The following is a 22,932-nucleotide window of genomic DNA, read 5'->3' as shown; positions in this document are numbered from 1 at the left end:
TAACTGCAAGTAAAGATACTTATTCCCTATACATTGGCTGCATGGAAAATTCATTATTGGAGCAAATGTATATTTCAACAGACCTTTACAAAAATGTATTTGAATCTTACTAAATACAAAAGATGACTTTAAATACAGTATCATTTGAAATGATAATTCTTGAAGCCACTTTTCTTTTTATAACTAGTAACGCTATTAAGATCCGGGAAGTTGGTCGAGGAACCTCATCTGCCAAATGCCCACAGCGAAATTACATTGCTTATTCTCCACTGGATATTTCCCAGTTAAAGGACCAGGATAAACATTACAAACAAGTGCAGACCAGTTTCACATACTTTACATGAATTACAGGCACAAACTGGTCTCTCACCATTCTGTACCACTAATATACTGAAAAATGATGGTCTAAGCAATAAAGCAGTTCAGTAGCTTTGCTGTACTGCAACATCGCGAAAGGCTGAAGAGCTCAGTTCTTGAGCAACAGTCCTTGCCGCAGATGGAGCAGTTGCAAATAACAGATGATGAATCTCAGTCTTAAACACCACTATATAAGATGCTTTAAGATAAAGTAACTTCTGAGATCATAGACCTGCACTCCAAAGAAGTCTTCTGTGTAATGGCGTTTCAACAGTGCCCATTCTGAAGACTGGCCTTGCAAGAGCTTTGTACACATTGCCATCTCCCCACAAGTGATGTCGGCTCCAAACCCTTTACATATTCGACGGAAAGGGAGATTTCCACACTGCAATGAAAGGAAAGACTTGCATTTACATAATGCCTTTCACAACCTCAGGATGCCCCAAAGTGCTTTAAAACTAATGAAGTACATCTTGAAGTGTAGTCACCATTGCAATATAGGAAATGCAAGGCAATTTTTATTATTCATTCTTGGCATGCGAGTGTGGCTGGCTGGGCCAGCATTTATTGCCCTTCCTTAATTGCCCTTGAAAAGGTAGTGGTGAGCAGCTTTTTGGAACCACTACAATCCATGTGGTGTAGGTATACACCAGGATCCAGTGACAGTGAAGGCCCAGCAATATAGTTCCAAGTCTGAATGGTGTGTGACCAGCAGGGGAATTTGCTTGTGGTGGTACTCCCATACATGTGCTGTCCTTGTCCTTCTCGGTGGTAGATGTCACAAGTTTGGAAGGTGCAGTCATAGGAGCCTTACTGAGTTGCTGCAGCGCATCTTATAGATGGTACATACTGCTGTTGCTGTGACGGTGGTAGATGGGTGCGATCAGGTGGGCTGCTTTGTCCTGGATGGTGTCGAGCTTCTTGGAGTATTGTTGGAGCTGCACTCATTCAGGCAAGCGGAGAGTATTCCATCACACTCCTGACTTGTGCCTTGTCGATGGTGAATAGGCTTTGGGGAGTCAGAAGGCGAGTTACTTGCCATAGAATTCCCAGCCTCAGAACTGCTGTTCGAGCCACAGTATTTATATGGCTGGTCCAGTTAAGTTTCTAATCAATGGACACCCCCACGATATTAATGGTGGGGGATGCAGCGATGCTAACACTGCTGAATGTCAAGGGAAAATGGTTAGATTCTCTCTTGTTGGAGATGGTCATTGCCTGGCACTTGTGTGGAATGAATGTTATTTGCCACTTATCAGCCCAAGCCTGAATGTTGCTGCATGAAGGCATGGACTGTTTCAGTATCGGAAGAGTCGTGAAAGGTACTGAACACTGCAATCAGTGAACATCCCCACTTCTGACCTAATGTTGGAGGGAAGGTCATTAATGAAGCAGCTGAAGATGGCTGGGCCTAGGACACTACCTAGGATGAGCTGATTGGCCTCCAACAACCAAAACTATCTTTGTGCTAGGCATGACTCCAACCGTTGTTCCCCCTGATTCCCATTGACTTCAATTTTGTTAGGGCTCCTTGATGCCAAACTCAGTCAAATGCTGCCTTAATGCCAAAGACAGTCACTCCCAACTCACCTTTAAAGTTCAGCCCCTTTGTCCATGGTTGGACCAACGCTGTAAATGAGGTCTGGAGCGGAGTGGCCCTTGCAGAACCCAAACTGATCATCAGTGAGCAGGTTATTGCTAAGTGAGTGCTGCTTGATAGCACTATCAATGGCATCTTCCATCACTCGGCTGATGATCGAGAATACACTGATGGGCTGGATTGGATTCGTGCATTTCATGGACAGGACATACCTGGGCAATCTACCACATTGTTGGGTAGATACCAGTATTGGAACAGCTTGAATAGGGCGCAGCTCGTTCTGGAGCAGACATCTTCATTCCTACAGCCAGGATGTTGTCAGGGTCCATCGCCTTTGCTGTATCCAGTGCCTTCAGCTATTTCTTGATATCACTGAGTGAATTGAATTGGCTGAACAGTGGCATCGGTGATGCTGGGAACCTCAGGAGGAGGCAGAGATGAATCATCCACTCAGCATTTCTGGCCATGCTCAGCCTTCTGCAAATGCTTCAGCCTTGTCTTTTGCACTGACGTGCCTGGCTCCCCCCATCATTGAGGATGAGGATGTTTGTGGAGCCTCCTCCTCTGGTTAGTTGGATGTGGCAGCACTGCAGAACTTTGATCTGGTACATTGGTTGTGGGATCATTTAGCTCTGTCTATCACATGCTCCTTCTGCTATTTAGCGTGCATGTCGTCCTGTGTTGTAGCTTCACCAGGTCAGCACATCATTTTTTAGGTATGCCTGGTTCTGTTCATTGAACCAAGGTTGATGCTTGGCTTGATGGTAATGGCAGAGTGAGGGATATGCCAGATCATGAGGTTACAGATTGTGGTTGAATACAATTCCGCTGCTGCTGAAGGCCCACAGCGCCTCATGGGTGCCCCGTTTTAAGCTGCTAGATCAGTTCTGAGTCTATCCCATTTAGTGGGATACAGTGGTAGTGCCACAAAACACAACGGAGAATATCCCCAGTGTGAAAATGGGACTTTACCTCTACAAGGAGTGGTCACTCCTACTAATACTGATCACAGACAGATGTACCTGCAACAAGTAAATTGGTGAGGGCGAGGTAAAGTAGGTTTTTCCCTCTTGTTCGTTCTCACCACATCTGGCAGGTATGTCCTTCAAGAGTCAGCCATCTTGGCCAGTAGTGGTTCTACTGAGCCCCTCTTGGTGATGGACACTGAAATCCCCCACCCAGAGTTCATTATGTATCCTTGCTACCCTCAGTACTTCTTGCAAGTGGTTTTCAGGAGTACCGATTCACCAGCTGAGGGAAGGCATTAGGCGGTTATGAGCAGGAGGTTTCCTTTCCCATGTTTGACCTGATACATTGAGACGTCATGGGGTCTGGAGTCAATGTTGAGGACTCCCACGGCCACTTCCACCCAACTGTATACCACTGTGCTGCCATCTCTGGTGAGGCAGGACATACACAGAGATGGTGATGGAGGTGTCTGGGATGTTGGCTGAAAGGTATGATTCAGTGAGTATGACTGTCAGGCTAATAAAAGCAAAAAATGCTGGAAATACTCAGCAGGTCTGGCAGCATCTGTGGAGAGAGAAACAGAGTTAACGTTTCAGGTCAGTGACTCGTCAGGCTATTGCTTGACTGGTCTGTGGGACAGCTCTCCCAATTTTGGCACAAGTCAATAAATGTTGGTAAGGAGGACTTTGCGGGGTCAACTGGACAGGGTGCGGCTTTGTTGTTTCCCGTGTCTAGGTCGTTTGGTTTTATTCTCCTTAGACGTTTCTGAAGTTGTTTGATACATGTGAGTGGCTTGCTAGGCCATTTCAGAGGGCAGTTAAGAGTCAATCACATTGCTTTGGGTCTGCGGTCACATGTACCCAGACCAGGAATGGACAGCAGATTTCTTTCGCTGAAGGAGATCAGTGAACCAGAAGGGTTTTTACAACAATCTGATAGTTTCATAGTCACCATTACTGATACTCGCTTCTACGTCCAGATTTCTTAATTAATTGCATTTAAATTTCACCAGCTGCTGTGGTGGGATTTAAACTCATGTCCCCAGAACATTAGTTTGGGCCTTTGGATTATGAGTCCAGCAACATAGAATCATAGAACGTTTACGGCACAGAAAGAGGCCACTTGGTCCATCGTGTCTCTGCCGGCCGAAAAACGATCCACCCATTCTAATCCCACCTTCCAGCATTTGGTCTGTTGCCCTGCAAATTACAGTACTTGAGGTGCATATCCAGACTCCTTTTGAATGAGGTGAGGGTTTCTGCCTCAACTACCCTTTCAGGCAGCGAGTTCCATATTCCCACCACCCTCTGGGTGAAAATGTTTTTCCTCATCTCCCCTCTAATTTTTCTACCAATCACTTTAAATCTATGCCCCCTCATCACTGACCTCTCTGCTAAGGTGAATAGACCCTTCACCTCCCACTCTATCCAGGCCCCTCAAAATTTTGTATATTTCAATCAGATCTCCCCTCAGCCTTCTCTGTTCCAAGGAGAACAACCCCAGCCTAACCAATCTTTCCTCATAGCTGCATTTTTCCAGTCCTCGTAAATCTCCTCTGTACACTCTCTAGTGCAATTATATCCTTTCTGTAATGAGGTGACCAGAACTGCACACAGTACTCAAGCTGCGGCCTAACCAATGAGTTATCCAGTTCCAGCATAACCTCCCTGCTCTTATACTCTATACCTTGGCTAATAACGGAAAGGATTCCATATGCCTTCTTAACCACTTTATCGACCTGTCCTGCTACCTTCAGGCATCTGTGGACATTCACTCCAAGGTTCCTCACTTCCTCTACACTTTTCAGTTTTTTCCCATTGATCATGTATTCCTTTGCCTTGTTTGACCCCTCCCCCCAAATGCATCACTTCACACTTCTCCAGGTTGAATTCCATTTGTCACTTTTCTGCCCATCTGGCCAAATCATCAATATCTTCCTGCAGCCTACAGCGACCCTCCTCGCTTTCTACCACACGGCCAATCTTTATGTCGCCTGCAAACTTCTTGATCATGCCCCCGACATTTACATCAAAATCATTAACATATACCACAAAAAGCAGGGGGACCCAGTACTGAACCCTGCGGAACACCACTGGAAACAGCCCTCCAAATAGCCCGCTAAAACACCAGTCAACAATTACCCCTTGTTTCCTGCCACTGAACCAATTTTGTATCCACATTGTTGCATTTCCCACATCCCATGAAATTTTTAAAATTTTAACCAGTCTGCCATGTGGGACCTCGTCAAAAGCCTTACTAAAATCCATGTAGACATCAACTGCACTACCCTCATCTACCTTCCTTGTTACTTCCTCAAAAATTTGATCAAGTTGGTCAAACAAGAACTTCCCTTAACAAATCCAAGCTGATTATCCTTGATTAACTTGTGTCTTTCTAAGTGACAGTTTATCCTCTCTCTCAAAATAGATTCCAATAATTTGCCCACTACTGAGGTTAGACTGATTGGCCTGTAATTATTCAGTCTATCCTTTGCTCCCTTTTTAAACAGAGTACAACATTAGCAGTTCTCCAATCCTCCAGCACCACACCTGTATCCAGTGAGGACTGGAAAATGGTCAGACCTTCTGCTATTTCCTCTCTTGCTTCTTTTAATAGCCAAGGGTACATTTCATCTGGCCATGGTGATATATCAACTTTCAAGGATGCTAGTCCCATTAATACTTCCTCGCTCCCTATGTTTATCACATCCAATACTTCACACTCCTCCTTAACTACAATATCTGCATCATCCCTCTTTTGTGAAAACAGATGCAAAGTATTCATTAAGAACCATACCAACATCTCCCATCCCTACACATAGGTTACCTTTTTGGTCTTTTATGGGCCTTACTCTCTCCTTTGTTATCTTCTTACTCTTAATGTATTGATAAAACATCTTTGGGTTCACCGTGAGTTTGCTTGCCAATATTCCTTCATGCCCTCGCTTTGCTTTCCTAATTTCCTTTTTGATTTCACCGCTCCACTTTCTCGGCTTTCTGTAATAGGGTTCTCAGTGTCAGACATAAGCTTTCCTTTTCTGCCTTATCTTACCCTGTAGGCTCCTTGACATCCATGTGGCTCTAGATTTGGCCATCTCACCCTTTTTTCTTTGTGGGAACATGTTTACTCTGAACCCCTTGAATCTCCCCTTTGAATGTCTCCCAATGTTGTGACGCTGTTTTACCTTCAAGTAGCTGTTTCCAGTCCACTTTCGCTAAATCACCCCTCAGTTTAGTAAAATTGGCCTTGCCCCAATTGAGAACTTTAAATCCTGTTCTATCTCGGTCTTCTTCCATAATTATGTTAAAACTGATTGAATTATGATCACTACAACCAAAATGCTCTCCCATTGCCACTCCTTCCACCTGCCCATCTTCATTTCCTAAAACTAAGTCTAAAACTGCACCCTCCCTTGTTGGACTTGCTACATACTGGGCAAAAAAGGTCTCCTGAATGTACCTTAAGAATTCTGTTCCCTCAATTCCTTTCACACTTAAACTATCCCAGTTAATACTGGAGTAGTTAAAATCCCCTATTACTGTCCTATTGTTCTTGCATTTCTCAGAGATTTGCCTACATATCTGCTCTTCTATTTCTCTCTGACTGGGGGGTCTATAGTACACTCCCAGCAGTGTGATTGCCCCTTTTTTGTTCCTTAGCTCAATTCATATGGCCCCATTTGATGAATCTTCCAACATATCATCCCTCCTCACAGCTGTAAAAGTTTCCTTGACCAAATTGCCACTCCCCCTCCTTTCTTATCCCCCTCCCTATTGTTTCTGAAAACCCTGTAACCAATAAGGTTGAGCTGCCATTCCTGTCCCTCCTTAAGCCTGTAATAGCTATGTCATACTGCCACATGTCTATCTGTGCCCTCAGCTCATCTGCTTTACTTGCTATTCTCCTTGCATTGAAATAGACACCCTTGAGCACTGCCAAACTCATTTATTTTCTAACCTTTGTTTCCTCTGTCTTCCAGATTCATCCATTAATTTTCGGCCTTCCGTTTTCAGTTGTGATTTTGTTCCAACTCCTCAGGTTCCCACCCCCCTGCCAAACTAGTTTAAACCCTCCCCAACAGCACTAGCAAAATGTCCCGCAAGGAACTCAGTCCCGGCTCTGTTCAGGTGCAACCCATCCGGCCTGTACAGGTCCCATCTCCTCCAGAGCCGGTCCCAATGTCCCAGAAATCTAGCTTTCCATCCACACATTCATCTGTCTTATCCTTCTATTTCTATACTCACTTGCACATGGTACTGGGAGTAACCCAGAGATTACTACTTTTGAGGTCCTGCTTGCTAATTTCTTACCTAGCTCCCTAAATTCTGACTGCAGGACCACATCCCTCTTTCTACCTATGTCGTTGGTTCCAATGTGGAAGACGACTGCTGGCTGTCCACCCTCCCCCTTCAAGATACTCTGCAATATGCTACTGTTCCTTTGCAAAGTTCTTCATATCAGGAATGGACGAGCTCTGGAAAACTTAGTCATGTTTTCATATGAAAGCCTAGCTAATGGTAGAAACTCAAGTTGTGATTCTGCCTAGAATTTTAGTTCTTTTGGATTTAGCTGGCATCAATAGCAATTACAACATCCTACTTACTGTTGTTAGTGGGGCCAGATAAAGCTTATCACTGAAGTTCAGCTGAAAAATAAAAATAAATCATAAAAATACTTGATTAAATATTTACCAAAAATGTCAAGATATCGCTGCTATATCACAACTTCAACCAGCAAATGCAAAATTATTTCTGCAAAGATAACGTGACAGTTATTTTCATTAACATTCTCGCATTACAGTAAAGATGAGGATTTATTAAATCCTGCCTGCCGACCCACCAGCATACACTATATAATAAAAAGAATTATTTTTACATTGAGTTTTGTTGAAGTTAGAGCCTTTGAGGTGTGATAGTTCATCGATTACAGTGTATTGTGTGTAAATATATTTTGTGTATGTACAGGTGAGAATAGAGCAAGGGGAAAAACAATGAAACTGGTCCTTAATTTTGTTTTAGTCCCTGTAGATAGAATAAGAATTTTTATAATATTTATACTTCATTGCAAGGTCACAATCATCCTAATACTTTACCTCCTCCTCCCCATCGTCACAATCTTGGTCATATTTCTATTGGTGGATCTTCCTCCCACATTTTGACGCTCCCTCACTCCATACCTTTGCTGACCAGTGCCTGATACCTCTTATGTACCCAATACTGACTGATATACCTCAAATTTTCCTACCGAATTCATTTCCATCATGATCGGTCTCTATGTCCCTCTCCCAAAGTTTGTCTCTGTTCGATAAACAGAAAAACAAACTTTTTTTTGATCAATCTTACTAGCACTATAACAAAGCATGGGGACAACTCACCAAGCTGCAGAGATTATAAAATTTGGATACAGATAGGAAAGTTAACCAGAATGCAGGAATGGTTCATTAGGACTCAGATGCAAAGCAGCATGGTGTAATTCATTGGTTCCGTGAAGAAAATACTAATTCAGGGGAAAAAACTTTCTGCTGAATTTTGAGCTTCTGCGCTGTGCCAAATGGATTTTAGGAGCTGCTAATAGATTGTGCTTTTAGCTCTGTAAGCCATCACAGATGTGTTTCTGACATGTTTCAGTGCAATTAAGACATTTTGCTGAATACAAATCTCAACAGAATATTTGATGTTCTTGGAAAATGTTTAGGACCACTCTTTTTAAGATCATCACAGGAGTATTTCACAAAAGATAATCCATTCAGTTTGCCGAAATTTCTCTCTTTTTGGAGGTTTTGTGATAAAGTTCATCACTATTCCTTCTATGTAATATGTTTTTTTTAAATGAACTGAAATTCAATAACAAGAAATTGTAGCTTCCAATCTTAGAGGTTTATCCGCCTGGGAACCAAAAATCCAAGTGCTTCAAGGATGCAGTAAGAATAACATGGAAGCCCTGGTCAACTTTGGAACGGAGTACAAGGTGAACTTATTAAACAAAAAGAAAATGAAGTATACTTTTAATTTGTAGAATTTGTTAAGGAGAAGCCAGGTGTTAAACAACTACAAGTTTAATCAATTTTAAATGATAGCACTCCTTCTTTAAAACCTCTGCTTTTCACAATCGCAATATAATAGAACGATTGCAGCACAAAAGGCGGCCATTCGGTGTTCCACGTCCATGTCGGCTCTGTGCAAGAGCAACTCACCTAGTGCACTCCCCTGTCTTTTCCCCTTAGCCCTGCAGGTTTTTTCTATTCAGACCATTATCCAATTCTCTTTTGAAAGCCACAATTGAATCTGCCTGCACCACAGTAAGGTAATGCATTCATCCTAACCACTTGCTGCATAAAGTTTATCTTCATGTCAGCATTGGTTCTTTTCCCAATCACCTTAAAATCAATGTCCTCTGGTTCTCGACCCTTCCACCAATGGGAAGGGTTTCTCCCAATTTACGCTGTCCAGCCCCATGATTGAGCACCTCCATCAAATCACCTCTCAACCTTCTCTTCTCTAATGAGAATAGCCCCAGCTTCTCCAATCTATCTCATAACTGAAATGGTTCGCCATTCTCACAAATCTTTTCTGTACCCTCTCTCGTGCCTTCGCATCCTTCCTAGGGTGCCCAGAATTTAACACAATACTCCAGTTGAGGCCAAAGGAATGCTTTATAAAGGTTCACCATAGTTTCCTTGCTTTTGCCTCTATTTATTAAGCCCAGGATCCCATATGCTTTCTCAACATGCCCAACCACCTTCAACGATTTGTGTACATATACCCAGGTCCCTGTGCTCCTGCACCTCTTTTAAAGGATATAATTCTAACTTATATTGGCACTCTTCATTCTTCCTACCAAAATATATCATTTCACACTTCTCTGCATTAAATTTCATCTGCCACATATCCACCTATTCCACCGGCCTATCTATGCCCTCCTGACGTCTATCACTATCCTCCTCACAGTACACAATACTTCCAAGCTTTGTGTTACCTGCAAATTTTGAAATTGTGCCCTATACACCCAGGTCTAGGTCAGTAATATTGAACAAGGAAAGCAGTGGTCCTAACACCGACCCTTGGAAACCCCATTATATACAATCCGAAAAACGCCCTTCCACCACTGTTGTGTGTTTCTTGTCACTCAGCCAACTTCATATCCATGCTGCCACTGTCACTTTTATTCCATGGGCTTCAACTTTGCTGACAAGCCTGTATGTGACACTTTATCGAACACTTTATGGAAGTAAGAGTACGCTATATCAATTGCATCACACTCCTCTGTTACCTCATTGAGAAACTCAAGCATGTTAAACACAATTTTCCCCATAACAAATTTATGCTGGCTTTCCTTAATTAAGCCACATTTGTCCAGGTGACTGTTGGTAATCGGGACAAAATTGTTTCTAAAAGCTTTCCCACCACCGAGGCTAAACTAACTGGCCTGTAATTGCTGGGCTTTTTTGAACAAGGGTATAACGTTTACAATTCTCCAGCCCTCTGGTACCACCCGTGAATTTAAGGACGATTGGAAGATTATGGCCAATGCCTCCACAATTTCCACCCTTGCCTCTCAGTATTCTTGGATGCATCAGATCCAGTCCGGTTGACATATCAACTTTTAAGTTAAGCCAGCTCAATACCTTGTCCTATCAATTTTTAGCCCATTCAGTATCTCAACTACCTCCTCTTTCACTAAGACTTGGACAGTATCTACTTCCTTGCTAAAAGATACAAAGTACTCATTTAGTATTCCAGCCATGCCCTCTGCCTCCATTCGTAGATCCCCTTTTTGGTTCCTATTCGGCCCCACTCCTCCTTTTACCACCTTCTTACAATGTATATGCTATTGAAGACTTTTGGATTCTGTTTTATGTTAGCTGGCATTCTATTCTCATACTCACCTTTTGCCCCTCTCATTTCTTTTTTCACTTCCTCTCTGAACTTGTTATATTCAGCTTGGTTCTCACTTGTATCATCAACCTGACATGTATCATATAAACCTTTTTTTTTGCTTCATCTCATTTTATCTCTTTCATCATCCAGTAAGCTCTGGCTTTATTTGCCCTATCTTTCCTCTTCATGGGAATGCACCTCAATTGTAACCGAACTATCTCCTCCTTAAAGGCAGCCCATTGTTCCATTACAGTTTTCCTGGCCAATCTATGATTCCAATTTACCTGGCCAGATCTGTTCTTTCCCATTGAAATTGGCCCTCCCCCAATTAATTATTTGTACTCTAGATTGCTCCTTGTTCTTTTCCACAGCTAAGCTAAAACTTATGATGCTATGATCACTGTCTCCTAAATGTTCCCCTACTGACACTTGATCCACTTGACCCATCTCATTCCCCAGAACCAGCTCCAGCAATGCCTCCTTCCTCATCAGGCCAGAAACATACTGATGTAGAAAATTCTAACACACTTCAGAAACTCTTCGCCCTCCCTTTACACTATTACTATCCCAGTCTATTATAATAATAATGAAATTTAAAAATCCATTTTTATTTCCAAGTAAAAACCATAGGTTTCAGTTTTGATTTTGAGCATGAAAACTGCAAGAAGAAAATCAGAGGAAACAATTAGAGCCCAAAAGTCCTTGGTAAATCTGAAGAAATGATTGCAGATCAGTTCTTATTTTGAAACTTTAACTAAACTCAAGAAAACAAGCAAAAGGCTAATAAAGGTCACTGTTAAGCTAAATGACAACTAACCACTTTCACAAAGTTCAGATGGGCCTCAGTGACAATTCCAAACATAATGTATGATCAAGCTAGTTTAGTAGTAAAATACATAGTGTGTTTCTGGACAGACTGTGCAGTGTAAAATGTTAACTTCAAAAATGTACAGTTATTACCACGGTCAGTGAGAAGCAGAAATATTTTTCCCAGCTTGACAGAAATATTAAATAATTGATGCCAAATCTGAATTTTGCAGCACGTACTGCAAACTGCAATCATTGTATTCAATGCAATGGCTTATGAGATCGTCAAAGTTCTCCAAAGTGCAGTGTAACAGTGCAATGCAATGCATGCACATCTCCAGAAAGTCCTGGCTCTTTCAGTATTTGATGTCAGGCAGCACATCAGATGTGAAATCAAGCATATTGGTACAGGGGTGCACTTGGGCATCAATGGTGTTGGTATGGAAGCTGGTACCATATTTGCAAGTGTCACTGAAGGGTACCACATAGATGGTGCCTGGGAGCACAGTGGAAGTGAGCAGAAAGGAAAGGGAGAAGAAGCTGTTGAACAAAGGTGTATGGACAGAGTTAGAAAAAGTAGAAATAAAATGCAGAGAGAGCAGCACCACAGAGATATACTAGAGAGGCTGTGGAGGAGAATAGATGATTTGCACAAAAGGCGACAGATTTCAGATTTAGGTCAGGAAAACTATCGTAACAGTTATATGTCAAGGAAAATTTCTATGCTGCTTCTATGGAATGAGAAATTCTGGTTATTTTCTTAAATACGCATTAAAATCAATAGGACACTTACTTGTTTCTTCTCACATGATCGAAGCTTTATAATATCTTCATCAGTCACAATGCCCAGTGTTTTTGCAGAGATTAATTGTTCGTCATCTTTAACAGATTTGGCTATGACGATATCCGTCCCTGAACTAGGAGTGGTCTCTTTTATTTCAACATTCATCTGTTTTTCTTCAGATACACGACCATTATCCAAATTGTTTTCTGTACTGCAAGATATACTCTGTGGTTCTGTCATTATACAATCCTTCAATCCTACACAAGGTTTGTTTTCCTCCACGGCCGTACCCGAGACACCAATAGCTGACTTCATCTCCACTGCATTACCCGTAATAACCTTATCCTGAACACATTTTGATTGGGTAGAAATTTTCTTTTCTGCATTACCTTGTTTTCCAGATTTATTATCTTTGCTCAACTGTTTCAAGTATTGCTCAGATTTATTAAAGTAAAATTTTTTTTTGCGTAGGACCTGCTGCAGTTCTTTGCTGAGACTGTTTTTCACAATCACGGTTTTCTCCCATGTCTTCATAAGATCCTCATTAACCAAGTTCTTATTATCTGGTCCAACATGTGATTTTGCATACCGGCAGGTAATGCCGTATTGACACATTCCATAGGTATCATATAAGTAACAATGGTCGCCAAGATCAGCAGGCTTGGATTCCAGGTATTTTGACACATCATGCAAAAATCTACACTTGTCTCCAAAGTAACATTTCCTCGGAGGTTCCTTGGTGGGGGTGGGGCGTCAGGACAAAGAACGAAAATTAATGTCTGCATTAATATATTTATTAAGCATGCTTATTAACATTATAAAAGGGTGGTAACACTGTAATGAGGTGGTGCAAAAAACAGAGAGGACAGTCCAGCAATCTCAAGTTGTGAAGCACTACAAACTAATAGGATATGCCTGCAAACTCTTAATGGTAAGCCACTATGAGGTGACAATGGAAAACAGCCACAATGCTTCGAACAACCAAAATATTTTTGAGAGAGCAGTATATCCCAATAATGGAACATGCCAACAAATTGCAATTGGACAGATATTTATGTCCTTTTAGTTCATAAGATTTTACTGTACGTAAACAGAACATGGTGCATCCATGGGGTTCCTGGTGTTGCCTTTTCAACTAGCTATATGAAGCCTTTCTATATTAGTTATCAACTGATCAATGTGTAGGCTGATTCGTGCACTTAGACCTTTGTTTACTGTTACATTGTTTATTAAGATGGAGCACCAGCTTCAGTGCCAATATCTCAACAACATCCCCACTAATTTCCAAAATGACAATGATTCTTAAGATGCATCCCACTCCATTTTGCACACAATTCCATCTTTTCAACAGAATTTTTGTGAGCTTCAATTCTTAGTCCCATTTGACATCCTGACTTGGGCTAAGGAGTTTTGAATTTTGAAGCCAGCCAGGTTGTAAATAAACCACAAGCAATGGATGAGCCTTAAATTTTAGCTTGAAAGTTTAAGCAGTAGTTGACAGATGATAGAAAGGAGTTGTGTATTTGTACTGTAACTTGAATGTTCATTAGTAAAATTTCAGGCACAATTTAACAGGATCCACCTGCAACATATGAACATACGAATTAAGAGCATGAATAGGCCCCTAAAGCCAGCTTCAACAAGAGCATGGCTGATCTGATTGCAACCTCAACTCCACATTCCCACCAACCCCTGATAATCTTTCACCTCCTTGCTGATCAAGAATCTATCTAACTCTGCCTTCAAAGACTCTGCTTCCACCGCCTTTTGAGGAAGAGAATTCCAAAGACTCACAGCCCTCTGAGAAAAAAATTCTCATCTCTTTCTTAAATGGGCGACCCCTTATTTTTAAAGTGACCCCTAGTTCTAGATTCTTCCACATGAGGAAACATGCTTTCCACATCCACCCTGTCAAGACCCCTCAGGATCTTGCGTTTCAATCAAGTCACCTCTTACTCTTCTAAACCCATTACAGAAGATGAAGACATCATATTGGAACAGACCCAGGACGTGCAATATCACACAATAAGAAGCTCCACATTTGGACCATCTTCATTATATTTCTGACAGTCTCTTCCTTCCACACTGTCTATTCGCATGATGCTTCCAGTTAATCCCTCTTTACGAAGGGCATTAGGCTCAATTCTTACCTAAAGGTTTGCACTTCCAGATTCCTAAGAATTTTTAATAGACTGGTAAAACCATCAAGTTCTTAAAAAGGTATATTCAAAGTTAAATGTCAATAAGGTCACCAGTTTAGAGTGATGTAAATGTGTCAGCAACCCTTTTCACAGTGAGTATAATTTTATGCTCCATCCAAAAAAAACTTTTCAAATACCACTAAAAACCAGTGAAACAGACAGACATCAAGGCCTTTACACATTGAACCTCAACATTTAAAAAGTTTTACCTCCTTTTTGTTTTAAGCTATGCCATGCCATGTCTATGGCCGAGACAAGCAAGCAAGGAGCCTGCTCTTTTTAATTAATGCCACTCTTCAGTTGGTCACTAGGAAACATGTACCAGGGTGAATAAGTATTCGGTCTCAGATTTCCTCCCACTGCCACCCCCCCACCCCCCCCCCGCCCCATCCCCGAGGGAAGTATGATGTAGGGGCCGAACACCTCTCTGTAGCAACACAGCCAAGAACTCAACTGCATGTGAAGAGTGCAGCAAGGGACAAAGGTTTAACTTGGGACTCTGCGCTCTACAGCTGTATACACTGATACTCCAAAGCAATGCAGCATCAGAAATGGATAAATTTTAATACTTACCTGGCATACTGAGGTACATAACTTTTGATCATGTTCGTATTGTTTGGGTTTCATATGAGGCCTGTTTTTATTTTGGCCCCTTGCCTTCTTATTTTTTTTGCATTCCCCTTCTTCCTGACATAATTCATTATCATCCTTTTCAGATATGTTTTCATCCAATTTAATTCTTTTTACTTTATGCTCTGAGAGGTCACAGTCTGCAGTGCCTTCAGTAGCTTCTCCATCTTTCAGATGATCTTTGCCAGCAACTTTTTGGTCTTTGTCCCTTCCACCATTAACGTGTTCATGGAAATGTTCTTTGGTAGTACAATATCTAGAAGAAACAAAAATTCTTACAGATTAAATGATGTAATAGAGGTCTTTAAAATTACAAAAGGTTTTGATAGTAGACAGAGTGCATTTCCACTTTTGTAGAAGAGCAAAACTCAGGGCCGATATAAGATAGTCATGAAGAAATCAAAATAGGGAATTCAGAAGAAACTCCTTTACGCAGAGAGTGGCGAGAACGTGGAACTCTCTATCATAGGGAGTGCCCGAGGGGAATAGCATAGATACATTTAAGGGGAAGCTGGACAAGCAGATGAGGGAGAAGGGAATGGAAGATTATGCTGGTCATTAGATGAGGAAGTATGGGAGGAACTCGATTGGAGCATAAACACTAACATGGACTGGCTGGGCTCAAAGGCCTGTTTCAATGCTATATATTCTATGTAATTTTATGTAAATGAATCCACAAAGTTTGAAAAGCATTTTTTTGAGAGATTTTAGTGGAAAACTAAATAGAAGAGTCTCCAAATCAAGCTGGTGAAAAATCCATGCCAATTGAATCAGTTTGCCCAATATGCAGTGTGTACTCCCTTCCCATAGAGGAATTTCATCTGCTCAAGTGCAGAGATTTTAGGGGCACATTAGCAAAAGCCAAGGCTTTTGCAGCTATGAATTTAGCTGCCTATGTCACACAGGTTACGAACTAACACAGCACTGGTAAACTTCCCGCTGCTCATCCATCTGGTAGCACCCTACATGTTGGGAAGTGGAAATATCTGGAATCAAGTGGGAAGAATCTAGGAAACATCCCATTAGGATATAGGGTTATCTGGAAGCAAGAAAGGAGAATTATAGCCCCCAGTGACATATTTACTCCTTCAAGTTCCAGAAGGAAGGCTGGTTGCTAGAATACTGTAGATTTCTCTGGCTCAGGTATTGATTTACTGAAACTAACATGGAGCCATCACAGTCTCAAAAATACCCAGCAGAGCTCCACTCCGTGCTCCTTGCCCCATCCCTTTAAATAAGTGATTATGGTACATTAATAAAAGTTATCTCAATGTGTTAACTTTGTGACACAATTTATGTTAATCCAAAATTAGTCAAGAATAGTGACAAAAAAGTAAAAGACCAAGAAGCACTTCTGATGGAAACCAAGGGAACCAAAATAGACCAAAGTTCCAGACTACAGTGCCGATGACTGAATCAAAGAATGACTGCTTTCTGTCTTGGAACCATTCGGTCCATCAAGCCCATGCCAGCTCTCTACAAGAGCAGTTTAGCTAGTCCCATCTGCCTGTCCTTTCCCCATAGCCCTGCAATTTTTTTCTCTCCTTTAGGTGCTTATTCAATTACCTTTTGAAATCCACAATTGAAATGGTGGTGGACGCAGATTCAGACAGTGCGTTCCAGATCCTAAACATTCATTATGTAAAAAGGTTTCTCATGTCACCTTTGATTCTTTTGCCAATCACATTAAATCTGTTCCCTCCAATTCTCAACCTTCCAATCGGAACAGTATCTGCTTTGTCTAGACTCCTTGCTCCCAACCTTCTTTTCTCCAAAGAGAACAGCCCCAGCTTTTCCAATCTAACCATATAGCTTAAGCGTGAATCATCCCTGAATCATTCTCAAATATTTTCTGCACCCTCCCTGAAGTGCGATGCCCAGAATTGGACAATACTCTAGTGTTTTAAAAAGGTTCATCATAACTTCCTTGCTTTTTACATAATACCTCTAATTTATAAAGCCCAGGATCTCATATGCCTTTTTAACCACTTCCTCAACCCACCCTGCCACTTTCAATGATTTGTGCACATATCCCCTGGTGTCTGTTCCTTTAACATTGTATCTTTTAGTTTATATTGCCTTTCCTTGTCTTTCCAATCAAAATGCATCACTTCCCACTTCTCTGCATTAAATTTCATCTGCCATGCACCCACCCAGTCCACCAGCCTGTCTATGCCCTCTTGAAGTCTATCACTACACTTGCATCCAGAATAAAATAGCCCGCTCGATAGGCACCCCATCTAGCACCTTGAAGATTCACTCCACTCACCATTAATGCTCTGTGGCTGCAGTGTGTACCATCTACAAGATGCAACTCACCAAGGCTTCAAAAACACCTTCCAACCCCATGATCTTTAGAAGAACAAAGACAGCAGGCACATGGGAACACCAACACCTGCAAGTTCCCCTCCAAGTCACACACCACCCTGAATTGGAAATATTTCAACATTCCTTCATTGTTGCTGGAATCTGGAACTCCCTACCTAACAGTACTGTGGGTGTAAGTACACCATATGGATTGCAGCAATTCAAGGCAGTGGCTCACCAACACCTTCTCAAGGATCATTAGGGATGGGCAATAAATGCTGGCCTTGCCAACGACTGATAAATCCCATGAATGAACAAAAAAAGCAATGGCTGCAAAGCACTTTGGGACTTTCAGCTGTTGTGAAAGGCTGTGTCTCTCTTGACGTGCTTCACACAGATTCTTTAAAAAGATTGAGAATTGCAAGCCAGTCCAATTGTAATACACAATACTCACTGATAATGGAGCATAAATTCAGGTCCAAAACTTAGTATATTAATTGTTTTTGTAGCTTTAGCTAAAAGCAAATCATAATGGTTAATTGTGGCAGGAAACAGCTAAAGTGCTGAGAATTATGTTCAGACAGTCTCAACTGCAATTAGTGGTGGTCAGCAAATGCTGACTTTACCAGCAACGTTCCCGTCCCATGAACGAATAACAAAAACAGAAAGATAGGTGATTGAAACATGCATGGTAAATCAATGGCTGGGATTTCGCAATTAGTGATGAATGAACGGTGCTATTTATTATGTTGAAATCTTCCCACAGACTTCACTTGGGCTTTTGCATGGCAACTTACGATCGGGAATCTGATACAGCACAGCACCTTCTACAGGAAATCTGGCATCTGTCTGAGCAAGGCAAACAGTGTGTCTCTTCCACCAGACTGAAGGATCTTCACAGACACAGGGCTAAATTTTCCTTCAGCCAAGGTGGGTTTGGAGGCAGACATGCCAGCAATTTCACGCTACTGCCTGGTGTGCTAGTCTGCCAGCATGCTCCTGCCTATTTTAAAGGAGACTGCTTCCGGCTGGGCTTTGGTGGGGGGGTGGGGGGGTGGAGGGGTGGGGGAATTTGCTACCTGCCCACCAGCAGTGGGTAGCCAATTAAAGTGTCTATTGAGGGACTTTCCCAGGCAGCATACAGGCCTCCCACTGAGGCCAAAGCTTGACGGATGGATAAAGGCAGCCTTCCAACAGTAGGCTGGCAGGCCAGCAATGCCTCATTTAATTCTCTCCACCCCACACTACCCCCATCTAGTGCTGGCCTGGCAGTTGTGGCCAGATTTTATTCCTAAACTTTCTAAAGTCTTCTGAGGGCACCTCCATCTTGAGGCACTCTCTCATTATCCCATCTATATCAGCAGCATCCACCACCTCTCCTGGTGGGGCAGCTAGCCACCCAGAGCCTCAGGCGCCCAATTGGCTCTGAAGACTGTGGAGCTCACCTGCTGTCGTTAATTGGACAGGCCGCTTAATTGGCCACGTCCTCAATAATCTCCCTCAGGGTCCTAGTACCAGCATTTCCGGGTTCCTGACCCGCATTTTATCCCGACAGCAGGAGCAGGACCTGGGAATAAAAATCCAGCTCATTGTGTCTCAACCAGGAAGTGCAAGATAGAACATTTATTCTATATAGGATTGAGAGATAAAAGACAAAAAGTTGAAGCTTTAAAAAAAAAATCTCCAACAAATTGTAAGAAATGGTAAAACTTTAAAACAAACTTCTCAGACTTACTGAGGCTTGATGGCTGCTACTCCTGGGTCAGTCACTGGGCCATTGGTAGAGTTATTGGCATCTCCTCCTTCAGCCATTATTAACGAGGTTAAATTTATAAACTTGAATTATTTGGAAACAAAATGTATTATCAGCAATTCTTTGACATCACATCAGCATTTAAACGTACTACTGATGCACTAATCAAAATTTTCTAAAATGTAAACTTAATGCTAGAATAATTTCGAAGACACTAGTCCACTCCTCACAGCCTCATGGAGATGCAGATTTTAACTATGAAAGCGTTTTAAATTATTTCTCAGCAGGATTAAAGCAAATACATGAATTAAAGTCCTGCAGCAGGAGGCGGAGAGTCAACAACATTCCGCTCCTCGCAGCCAAACGCCCTTCACCAGAGATCAGCTTCGCCGCCTTTCACCACCCGGACACTGATGTAATGTTCAAAACAAAAGACAGAAATCAGACACGAACTCGTCCGAAGTGGTTTTAAGCACAAGAAACAATCAAGCAGGTTAAATATTACATTTCATCTTTCAGGGGCTAACATTAGCCAGAAATGTGAACATAGATAAACCCCCTTACCCCGGACCAGCACGTGTTGCACACTCCAGGTGCAGCGCACCAAACATTCCTACTGCAACTCGGAAGCGCTAAACTGGTCCGTGTAAATATCACCCTTCTGACTATTTCCCTGCAACGCAGTCGGCAGCGTCTCAATTTATTTATTTTGCTTTGGCAGGCGATGAATTTTGTATGTTAAAACATTCATAAAACTGCTAGAGCAGTATCAGTTTATAAATGTCTGGGATGATATTTTTGATGAGCAACAGTGAGGCACGGACTGCAAATTCCTTTAAATATTTGGCTCTATGTTAACTTTTCATTGACACTCTGTACTTTCTGAACCAACATGACCAATAGTCGCTCAGACATTACGGTTATAACTCAAAATAATACAACCAAAATATTTCCAGGAGTTTATTCCATATACCATACCTTTATTAATTCCCTAAATTGTCTTTTTGTTGTACTCTTTGATAGGTACTTGCACATTGAACTTTCATTACGCAATCCACTTCATCAGGTCTTGTATCTTAAGCACTTCCTAGAAACTGCAGTGTTTGGTGTTGGTGTTAGTTGGAGTTGCCCTATCCAACAGCTAATGCAACAGTTAGTCGAGTGGCTCAACCCCCGAGATATGCAGGACGTTTATCTTGCCCACGCAAATAAGAACAAGAAATTTGACAGTTCAAACAGAAACTAACTTTTACCAAATTTGGTTCCTTGACTGATGGGCACCATTTAATATGTGTCATCTTATAAATGGATAGAAGAATATTCTGAAATATTTTAGTTTTGTTTGGGGAAGTTGTGTTAACAGTAGGTGTAGAATATATTCTTTTGTTGGAGATATTGCATTTATATAGGTACCACAATATTGACCTTAAAAGAAGCCTGACATAAGCTTGTGAAGCACAAATCCTGGTCACAGTGAAGCATTACTGTACAAATAAAAAGCTGAAGCTCTGAAAATCTCATTGAATTTTAGAATAAAAAACGAACCTGCCACAAATAGCAATGAAATAAATAGCCAGATAATCTGTTTTAGTGGTGCTTTTTAAAAAATTCATTTCATGGGTTTTGGGCTTCGCTGGCAAAGCCAGCATTGTTTGCTCATCCATAATTGCTCTTGAGAAGGTGGTGGTGAGCTGCGTTCTTGGACTGCTGCAGTCCATCTGGTGCAGGTACACCCACAGTGCTGTTAGGGAGAGAGTTCCAGGATTTTGTTCAAGCAACAGTGAAGGAATGGCAATATATATCCAAGTCAGGATGGTGTGTGGCTTAAAGGGAACTTGCAGGTGGTGGTGTTCTCATGCATCCGCTGCCCTTGTCCTTCTAGGTGGAAGAGGTTGTGGTTTTGGAAGGTGCTGTCAAAGGAGGAGTGGTATGTTTGAAATAACGGTTGGCCAGGATACAAGGACTTACTCCCCTGCTATTCCACAAATAGTGCCATAGAAACTTTTACATCCACCTGAGAAAGCAATTTAACATTTCATCCAAAAGACAGAAAGATTTATTTCATTTCCCCATGAAGTCCAGGACTGTAGAAACCATTGAGGCAACCAACAAAAATGTCCCAATAAGTTTTTTGATTCACCAAAATACTTAAATCTCACATCAGTCTTTACATGTTTTAGCATGCAAACAAATGTTGTCAGTGTCAGAAATGGCATTGTGAGTAAACATGCTTCTGAACATTGAGTCCAAGACAGAGCACTGGTAAGGTCCAATGATTTTTGATTGAACAGGATTACAAATATAATTAAAGGCATCAATGTAGTAATGGAACAATATAGATTCCTAATTTGTAGAAACTTCACTTTCATTTGTATTGCATTCAATTACTGTTTCTTAAAAATTGTGCCTCAAGTCAGTAGGACCACGATTATGAAATCTAAAACCAGAAACAAGTTGTGTTATAAACATTTGATACTAGCCAAGACCCACAAAACATTTGTGGTCAAATTAGTATCGTTTTTGTAACAGTACATCTTTAAATACAAGATTTCAAGTTATTCTTTCACCACAGAATCAAAACTTCTCACTCCAGAAAAAACTACACAAGGCTGTCCATGTGTTAACACAGGCCGAGGAATATAAATACAAATTTTGTCAAGAGTCTGGCCTTGTGACTTGGTTATAGTCATAGAATTATGAAAGTCTAATAGGGAATTGTTTTCTCATGAGTTGAAAAGGCAGGTTGACATCCGATGCGCTCATGTTATTCAAGGAATAAACACTCTATTTCCTTGAAATCTGCCTGTTATAATTTCAGCATCTATCATTGAAGAAAACAGTTTCCTAACTACCATTCTTGTTCCATGACAAAGTCCTTGTTTCGGATTCAAATTTCGTAGCAGTATTATAACTGCTCCTTCTTTGACTCTAAGTTTGTGTGGTGGCATGCCTATTGGGGTTAGACTGTTTAGAAACTCTGGAGGGTGTAGACTTTTATCATCTTCTTTGTTTATAGAATCAACGCTGATGTATTGGTTTAATTCACCTGACAGCTTTTCTAAAACATTTTCATTCAAATATGGTGAATCTTCATTTTTAGCACAAAGAACAGCTTTTGAATAATTTTGTGTCAAATGATTGTCCCCACCATTTTGCCACACTTAACCAATTCCATCATCTCATCCACCCCTCCTATGCCATCCCCTCCCTCCCATGCCATTCAAACCTTCCCAAGCTATCCCTCTCATGCCAACCCTATCCCATTCTTTCCTTTCCTCCCCTGCCATCTCAGTTCAGCTCTTGCCATCCCCATCTCTCCCATTATTCTCATCCCATCCTTCACGGAAGCAATCTGTCCAGCCACTCTGTCCTAGTCCACTATACTGGACCTACTTGATTATCTGATACTCAGAATCTGCCTATATGATACTTGGGTCTCTGTCTGTAGCTAGCATCCATCACTGATATGGTTGGTATGGTGCCAGCTGGTGTTACTATATGTGATCTGCTCATTTGCACTTCAAACACATTCGGTGCTTAAAAGTAGCTTTTAAAGTCATAAGTACTTCCTCCACAAATGGGCAGATGGGGACGGGTAGAGATGCAGTTCCTGTTCACACAGTATGCCTGAGTTCTGAAGAATGGAC

At 41.6% G+C, this 22,932-nt stretch overlaps 1 protein-coding gene across 6 annotated transcripts in view; it reads right to left on the bottom strand.

Moving 5' to 3' along the window:
* Window positions 1-20,338, bottom strand: part of dus3l (dihydrouridine synthase 3-like (S. cerevisiae)) — a 41,034-nt gene extending 20,696 nt beyond the window's left edge. For 4 of the 6 annotated variants that reach the window (XM_068012675.1, XM_068012705.1, XM_068012715.1 and 1 more), the window contains exons 1-6: window positions 20,264-20,338; window positions 19,268-19,368; window positions 15,169-15,481; window positions 12,404-13,129; window positions 7,530-7,571; window positions 590-742 (exon numbers count right to left, since the gene is read on the bottom strand). In XM_068012675.1, the coding sequence (XP_067868776.1) occupies window positions 590-742; window positions 7,530-7,571; window positions 12,404-13,129; window positions 15,169-15,481; window positions 19,268-19,368; window positions 20,264-20,320 (1,392 nt within the window). In that variant the 5' untranslated portion in view covers window positions 20,321-20,338. Of the gene's footprint in view, window positions 1-589; window positions 743-7,529; window positions 7,572-12,403; window positions 13,130-15,168; window positions 15,482-19,267; window positions 19,369-19,849; window positions 19,896-20,263 lie in introns of those variants that run through there. The other 2 variants (XM_068012685.1, XM_068012695.1) reach the window with 2 other exon arrangements.
* Between the last annotated feature and the right edge of the window lie 2,594 nt (window positions 20,339-22,932).

Source organism: Heterodontus francisci, chromosome 2, assembly GCF_036365525.1.
Source record: "Heterodontus francisci isolate sHetFra1 chromosome 2, sHetFra1.hap1, whole genome shotgun sequence".
Taxonomy (NCBI): domain Eukaryota; kingdom Metazoa; phylum Chordata; class Chondrichthyes; order Heterodontiformes; family Heterodontidae; genus Heterodontus; species Heterodontus francisci.
The sequence above is the reverse complement of the archived record's forward strand: the minus strand, read 5'-3'. Positions and strand labels throughout refer to the sequence as shown.